General features: G+C 45.6%; 1 protein-coding gene across 1 annotated transcript in view; it reads left to right on the plus strand.

Moving 5' to 3' along the window:
* The window catches only part of LOC106722652 (olfactory receptor 5V1-like), a 17,229-nt gene extending 12,381 nt beyond the window's left edge, over nt 1-4,848 (plus strand). The window contains exon 3 of the mRNA XM_014523646.2: nt 4,777-4,848. Coding sequence (XP_014379132.2) covers nt 4,777-4,848 — 72 coding nt within the window. The remainder of the gene's footprint in view (nt 1-4,776) is intronic.
* The last annotated feature ends 4,050 nt before the right edge of the window (nt 4,849-8,898 follow it).

An 8,898-nucleotide genomic window follows, 5' to 3' on the forward strand; every position in this document is an offset into this window, starting at 1 on the left:
TTACTGTTATAGATTATATTATTATCATTTTCATATTGATTTTTATTGTTTCATATGGATATTGTATGGTTTAGGCCTGTGTTTGTAAGTGAACCAATGTCATGTCAAGTTTCCATTTTGTATGTCAAGTCTCCATCTTGTGTCCACTGCCCGGGCATCCCCTGTGTCGCAACTGTAAGAATCATGTAACCCTCCCATGTAAATTGGTTCCCGGATGAATGAGTGTGATTGGGAATGACTGAAATACAATGGTAGCAGGCCTCTGCTGAATGGCCTGTAATGACTGGGCCATCACCTCGCATTGATTCATCCAGGAAGCATGGGGCTCCCCCAGGAACAGAGACAAGAACCCAGCATTTGAAAGACAAAAGACCCTGCAGAACCAGCAACTCGACCATTGTACCCCACCATTACATTCATCTGAAACTGCACATCCCTGCCTGAAGCACACATGCTCAGTATGCCAGGGCCTGACCCTTGCCTGGGCATGCCTCCTGTCACTAGGGTCACACAAGGTCTGCCCTTATAAAAAGGGACAGTGAAGAAAAACTCAGTGGGACGCCCTCTCCATCTGGACCAGCACCATGCCACACCACCTATTCACCCAGAGGCCCTGCTGGCAACCCCCCTCTGGATAACACCTACTGAACAAGGACCCCTTTCCAGCCTGGATAGGAAGCTATCATCCCCTACCCCCTCTTCAACCAAGGACTTGGACTCTGCTTCTCTTCCATACCTTGACTCCAGCCCTTCCACTGAGTTTCTTTCTCCTGCTGCCATCCAAAATTTAAGGTCAGAGGCTGATGGATGAAGGGGGATCCTGCAAACCCCCATAGCCACTGGCAGCCCAGACTGTCCCACTGCCCAGGCAGAAAATCCCTTACTCTTATGGGCCCAATGAGGAAGTGTTATGTTCTCAAGATATCTGGACTGAATTCGGGAACTGTTTAATAGAAAATGGATATATGGTAACAGGAGCACTGCACTGTGACCTAAGTACTGGGATACTCCTAGAAGAGTGACCTAAGTACTGGAATACAGAGTCATGCTCACCCAGACTTCCTCTCTGTGGCCTAATGAAGCTTTCATTCCTTTCTGTACAGTGACACTTTTAAGAAGTGGGGTGGAGATTATAACATACAATGTCCCAATTCCATACTCTTGAAAGCAAATAGAGCAGAAATAGAGACTTCCCACTTTTAAGGACTGTTAGGTCAGTGTTAAAGTTATCAGGTGCTAAGATTAATGTGTAGCTACACCCACATTCCTATCACTTTCCCATGCTATCTCTTATAACCATATCATCACTATCATCTTCCAGAACTCATCCACTAAGGGGGACAGAAAGTCTCTCTCGTGTGCAGACCACATGGCCAGGAGAACTCTGTTCTAGAGCATAACTGGCATCATTTCTCTGATTTCCAAATCCAGACTCTCAACCAAAAAATATGGTTTCTGGCTCTTATGCAGCGGCCATACTCCTGCTGAGCTGCAAGTACAGCTAATTAGCCCAATTATAAGTTGCATGGTGTTACTTAAGCTTCCATCTGTAATTTCACATCAAGGAGCCAAATATAATCAATATGGGAACAAGAAGAATTGGTATATTAGGAATCTTTTCAAGCAGAGAGGTGAATGACCTCACTGAGGTGACAAAGGCCACATTGAGACCCTGTCCCCAAAGTGGTCCACACGAAAGCTAAAGGCTAGAAATCAGGCCAGTTAGCCTCTTTGGTTACAGTTGGTCACCAAAAATAACATCTACTTGCGTGCAGTGCTTTTCAAACCTTCTGAGTACTTTGAACAAATGTGACCACCTGTTTAGATACTTTAGTGAAGGCTGAGTTCTTTCCCTTACCAAAATCACACCACAAATGGCTTATTCAAGGACACGCACAGTCTGCAACAAAGCTGAATTTGAAGCCAAATTTCTGGAGCCTCAGCCCCAGGTTAGCCATAAGACATACTTATTATCAAATATGGTTTGAACTTTATCCATCTTGTCCACAGTTTCCTAGCACCTGTGAGTAACTATATCTCCTTATCAGGTGACCTGCACAGCAGCAGTGCAGTATGGTCTAATGATGAGCATTATTCTATAGGAGGGAGGAGATCTGCATAACCAGGTGACTGGGGATCTCTTCCTAAGTGTTGTTTATGGACCTGTAACTTTAAGGAAGCCATACCTACTGCTTCTCTGTGCCTCAGTTAACTCTTGTAAAAGATGTCTTTGGGACCCTGTCCCACTTGGAGATCTGCTACACCTCTACCATCTTGCTCAGAATCCTGGCCAGCTTCTGTATGGAGATAATAGAAATGTTTCTAGGGGATGTACCATGCACGTTTCTGGTTTAGTTTCCTGATAGCTAAAGAGCATCATCTCCTGGCTGCAATGCTTTATGACAGGTATTAAGCAATATGCAAACTTCTACACTATACAGTCCTCATGTATGATAGGATCTGCCTTCAGCTAGTAGATGGGTCTCGGTTAAATGGATTTATGGGTAGCACTACCATGAGACTTTTGGAGACTACAATTAACTTTCTGTGGCCCCAGTGACACTGATAATTTATTTTGTGATTTCACCCCACTAATAAAGGTCTTCTGCAGTGACACCAGCCTAGTCACTCTGGTTACATCTGTGCTTATCTCTGTGGAAACTCTGCTCCATGGTACCCTATGTTTGCATTATCACCATCCTCTTGAAAACCCCTTCAACCACTGCACAGCAAATGGTTTTCCACCTGTTCTTCTCACCTTCTTGTCATAGCTATGTTTTATGGGATGCTAATTGTCATCTGTGTGACACTGAAAACTTCTGTACTCACAGATCTGAACTGGGTGTTCTCTGTATTCTACACTGTATTGACCCCCTGGCAAGGCCCCTGATATACAGCCTGAGAAACAAATATATAAAGGACTTCCTGAAAAATACTGTCAGTAATTGCATAACTTCCTCTCAGTTCTGAAGAGTTCAATAAAATGAGGAGGTATAAGTCTGTCTTAGAGAGTTACCCAAGCTTTAACTAGTGTCCCCTAAATCCATCCAAGTAGACCATTCTGAAGTGAACACATACAGATTTGTTGGTATTTATTGCTTCACCTAGTATATTAAAGGTAAAAATGGGGCTGTTGGGTATTCAACCAAGGCTGCTTGAAATCCAGTGAATGAGGATCACGGGCAGAGGGTGTGGTAGATAACTGTTTCTGTATGAGAACCAGACAGAATACAGTGCAGAAGGCCATCTGAAAAAGGCATTTGTTTCAACTCCCATTCATCATTTATAAACACGTAGGCCAGGTCCTGCATGGTGTACATCACTGTAGCTCGATCAAAGTCAATGATCTATGAAAATCAAGGATCTATTTACTGTAAATCAATAAGGTTGATTTAGATGTTGAACCTTAACTGTGTTAACGTTTCACCATTTCAACCCTGTGTCTATGTTTTACACATAGGATATAATGAGGAAGGTCAAAACAGTCTATAACTGTCATTTCTGGATTGGTTTGGATTAAACTTGCAGAAATGGTAGCATCTTCTGAGGCCATGAATTATGCCAAGTTTCCAGGAGATAGGTGCAGAGGGGTTGGAGAAGCTGCATCCCAAATTCTTGAAAGCAAAACTCATGTTGCATGCATGTGTTAAGCCTCAGTGGGGTAAAAACTGGAGGCATGCTAGCCCCTGCTGAGGCCACATAGCCTGCCAAGTTTCAAGGAGATAGATGCAGGGGTTTGGTTGAAACTGTACCTCAAGCTGCAGAGAAGCAAAACTCGTGACATGGGTGACACTGTGTGTGTTAAGGCGCAGCAGGGTGAAAGCTGCAGGCCTGCTAGCCCCTGCTGAGGCCACAAAGCCTGCCAGCTATCAAGGAGATGGGTACAGGGTGGTTCTCAGGCCTTGCACCCCTAGCTGCTGACAGGCACAACTAGTGACATCGGTGCTTGTGCAACTGACTGTGTCCATCTTGGGACAGAGGGGGATGAAAATTGCAGGCCTGATAGCCCCTGCTGTGGCCACGATGTTGGCTACAAAGGACCAAATCACAGGATCATCATAAAATTCTAGTTTATTAGACAGATGCAAAAGTCAGATCATAAACCTTGGGGCTGATACTCTCAAACACACACACATTCATACACACACACATGCAGGCTTTGTGGCCTAAGAAGGGGCTAGCATCCCTGCAGTTTTGACCCCACTGTAGCTTAATACATACACGTGACATGAGTTTTGCTTTCAAGATTTTGGGGTGCAGTTTCCCCAACTGACCTGCAGCTATCTCCTTGAAACATGGTAGGCTTCATGCCCGTAGAAGGGGATACCATTCCTGTGAGTTTTATCCAAATCAAGCCATAAATGACAAACCTATAGGCTGTTTCATCCTTCCCCCATTACAGTCTATGAGCAAAAACATTAAAACAGGTTTGAAACGGCAAAACATTTTGACTTGCCTCATTTTGTTTTGAGGCTGTTTCTACCATATCTGTTGTGTTTTGATTTTGCTGTTTTGACCTCAAAACAAGTCAAAACAGCATTGAAACAAAACTGGCAGTGAAATTTTGCATAGCCCTAATAGCCAGTATAGAAAAATGGATCTACTCTGGACCATGGAATATAAGGTGTATTGTGATAGTATGACACCACTTAGTATGACACCATTTGTCTTTGGGGTCATACTATGGGGACATAATATAAAATAAAATGAGAGAGGGGGATAGAAAAAAGACAAATTCTCTATCACATTTTTTTTCTCTTTCCTCTTTTACACCAGCCCAGCCCCCATGCAACCTTGCTGAAACAGGATGGGAACTGCTTTCACCTTCAGGACACTGAGGAAAAGTGACAGTAGCAGATGGGTTGGCAGGTGCCTCTGAGCACAGATAGAAAGGAGAGAATGACATTGTGACATTCTTCAGGGATTTAAGTTCACAGCTTCTGCTCCAGCCATGTGGTTAGAAATGAGGGGCAGCTGTGCCACACTCCCCCTCTGATCTGTCCCTGATATTCTCCCCTTTTTTCTTGACCCTAGGACTTTCAATAGTTCTATGTACTGTTTTATATGGCACCTACAAACATGTGCACAACTCCTATTTAGAGAGAGCAACACCACCTCCTTTCTGGTGCCTTTCATTCTTGAACAAATTACAGTTATCGATGACAGTATTCCAGCCTTATGAACTATCCATGTGTATACTCATCTAATATTTAATTCTTTCTGCATATTACCCTTGCATCTCATATCAGTATAAGCATCTTAGATGACTAACCAGTTGTCCTTATGTTGCCCTGTGGGGTCAGGACAACTCTCAGGATCTCAATATTGTGGTGCTAGACAGGAGGGTGTGACACAATTGCACATATACAAACACACAAATCAATTAGGTGCATACACACACACACTACTAGCTCTGGTACATACACATCCAAACCAGCCTAGGCACATGCATACCTATCACCAATTCAAGCACATACACTATACACCCCAAAAGTTAGACACATCAATAATTCGTATATCATGCACACAATGACACACACACACACACACACACACACTCACCAGTTCACATCCATACAACCCACCTACACATACACACAGGTAAATTCCTGACTTGGATGGTACAGTGTGTATGTATGTGCTTGGGGTACGTGGGAGAAGGTTCAGGTGAGAGAGAGAGAGAGAGAGAGAGAGAGAGAGAGTTAAAGTGTAGGGAGTGAAAGTTGCCAGAACCAGGATTACAACTAGTGGACTACAGAGAAGCTGGCTGAGGAACAGAGGCTTGGGTTTACTGAAGGTAGACTGGGGCTGAAAACTGAGAGAGACAGCTATACTCTGTACAGGAGAGATTGAGTAGATAAAAGGGGCGGTGGTGTAGCTCTCTATGTTAAGGAAAGCTACACATCCCTGCAAGCTGATGTTGGCGACCAGGGTGGACAACTGGAGACCCTCTGGATTTGAATCCATGGGGAACATGGCACAGGGGAAACAACGGTGGGAGTCTAATACAGACCTCTCACCCAAAGTCAAGAGCTTGACCAGGAGTTCACCCGGGAACTGGCTGAGGCTGCATGCTCCAGGACCATAATTGTCATGGGTGACTTCAACTACCCAAACATCTTGTGGGAGGATTATTCAGCAAAATCCGAGTGGTCGCAAAGCTTCCTATCATGCGTGGATGAACTCTACCTGACTCAAGAAGTCTACGGGCCAACAAGAGGTAAAGCGCTTCTTGACCTAGTACTGGCTACTGGGGATGACCTAATCAGCAACCTAGTGATCGATGAGAAGCTGGGTGACAGTGACCATGAGCTGATCACCTTCACCATCTCCAACAAATCTGGCAAGTCAGTTAGCAACACTGAAGTCCTTGACATCAGGAAAGCTGACTTTGACAAGCTCAGGAGGCTTGTCAGTGTGGCCCTAAGCGACCATGACCCCAGGAGGAAGGGAGTCCAGGAAGAGTGGTTGCTCCTCAAGGGAGTGATCCTCAATGCACAAGCTAATTCTATTCCATATCAAAGGAAAGGCAGCAAGAGGGCACAGCGGCCCCCTCTGGCTCTCCAGGGATCTAGCAGACCTCCTGAGGCTGAAAAGAAAGGCCTACAAAGGATGGAGGATGGGATTCACCTCCAAGGAGGAATATTCTGCACTGGTCCGGTCTTGCAGGGAGCAAACGAGGAAAGTCTAGGCTGCAACTGAACTCCAACTAGCTTCGAGTATCAAGGACAATAACAAGTCCTTTTTCAGATATGTGGGGAGCCAGAGGAAAAACAAGGGGAACATTGGACCCCTGCTAAACCAGATGAGACAACTGACAGCTGACGCTCAGGAAAAAGCCAATCTATTAAATGGGTACTTTGTGTCAGTCTTTCATCAGTCCCATGGGACGCCCATGCTCACTACGGGACAGGTAGGTCCAGGTGAGGGAGATCCCCTGCTCTCCATCAATGCTGACCTCGTGAAAGAACACCTTGAGAGGCTGGATACCTTCAAGTCAGCTGGCCCTGACAATCTACACCCCAGGGTACTCAAGCTGCTGGCGAGCATCATATCCCAACTTCTGGCATAGATCTTTGAGAACTCCTGGCACTCTGGTGTAGTGCCCAAAGACTGGAAGAAGGCCAATATGGTGCCTACCTTCAAGAAAAGGAGGAAAATGGATCCGGCAAACTATAGGTCCATCAGCCTGACCTCTATTCCAGAGAAGGTCTTAGAAAAGGTTATTAAAGAGGCCATCCTTAATGGACTGGCGAACACCAACTTCCTGAGGGATAGCTAGCATGGGTTTGTTGCGGGTAGGTCTTACTTGACCAATCTCATTTCCTTTTACAACCAGGTGACCTATCACCTGGACAAGGGAGAAGAGATTGATGTCATATATCTTGACTTCAAAAAAGTCTTTGATCTGGTATCCCATGATCACCTCTTGGTGAAACTGGCCAATTGTGGCCTTGGGTCTACCACGATCCACTGGCTGGGAAATTGGCTCCATGGTCGGACCCAGAGGGTGGTAATTGATGGAAGTCAATCATCATGGTACCCTGATACCAGTGGGGTCCCCCTAGACTCTGTCCTTGGACTCATATTGTTCAACATCTTCATTAATGATGTGGACATTGGAGTCAGAAGCGGACAGGCCAAGTTCACCGATGACACCAAACTTTGGGGCAAAGCATCCACACCTGAAGACAGGAGAGCAATCCAGGCTGACCAGGACAGGTTCAGCAAATGGGCGGATGAAAACCTGATGGTGTTTAACACTGAAAAAATACAAGGTTCTCTACCTTGGGAGGAAAAAACTGCAGCATCCTTATAGGCTCGGCAGTGCTACACTGGCTAGCACTACGGAAGAAAGAGACCACAAGATGAACATGAGTCTTCAATGCAATGCTGTGGCTAGTAAAGTGACCAAAATGCTGGCTTGCATCCATAGATGCTTCTCAAGCAAATCCCGGGACATCATTCTCCCCTTGTACTCGGCTTTGGTGAGGCCGCAGCTGAAGCACTGCATCCAGTTTTGGGCCCCTCAATTCAAAAAGGATGTGGAGAAGCTTGAGAAAGTCCAGAGAAGAGCCATGTGCATGATCAGAGGTCAGGGAAACAGACCTTACAATGACAGGCTGAGCGCTATGGGGCTCTTTAGCCTAGAAAAGTGCAGGCTCAGGGGTGATCTGATGGCCACCTATAAGCTTATCAGGGGTGACCACCAGTATCTGGGGGAATGTTTGTTCACGAGGTTGAAATGTTATATACTACTGCAAGACCATTTCAGGCTGGATATAAGGAAGAATTTCTTTATTGTCCAAGCCCCCAAGGTCTAGAACAGGCTCTCATCAGAGGTGGTTCAAGCACCTACACTGAACACCTTCAAGAGAAAATTGGATGCTTATCTTGCTGGGATCCTATGACCCCAGCTGACTTCCTGCCCTTTGGGCGGGGGGCTGGATTCAATGATCTTCTGAGGTCCCTTCCAGCCCTAATGTTTATGTCTATGAAAGTGGTGGCAAGGAGGAGACAGCCAGGAAAGAAACTGAAGCAGGAACCTGGTTGCTCAGGGGGAAAAGGAAAAGGCAGTGGGGATAAGACAGTGGCTAACAAACAGGGGGTTTGGAGGCAGAGAGGAGCTCAGGACAAGTGTTGGAGGTGGCAGAGAGCCAGAATCAGGAGAGGGAGAAATGAGACAAAAGTTAGAGGGGTGAGGAGAAGAGATTGGAGCAGGGCCAAACCATAATAAAGCAAAACCCAACTTGGGGGTCCAAATAACAGATTTATTACACAGACAACACACTACACAGCCACATGGAGATATTGCTTCACACACACACACACACACGCACGCACACACGCGCACTCACAATGGCAGCAGGAGAAAGAAATTCAGTGGAAGGGCTGGAG

Source organism: Alligator sinensis, unplaced genomic scaffold, assembly GCF_000455745.1.
Source record: "Alligator sinensis unplaced genomic scaffold, ASM45574v1 scaffold174_1, whole genome shotgun sequence".
Taxonomy (NCBI): domain Eukaryota; kingdom Metazoa; phylum Chordata; order Crocodylia; family Alligatoridae; genus Alligator; species Alligator sinensis.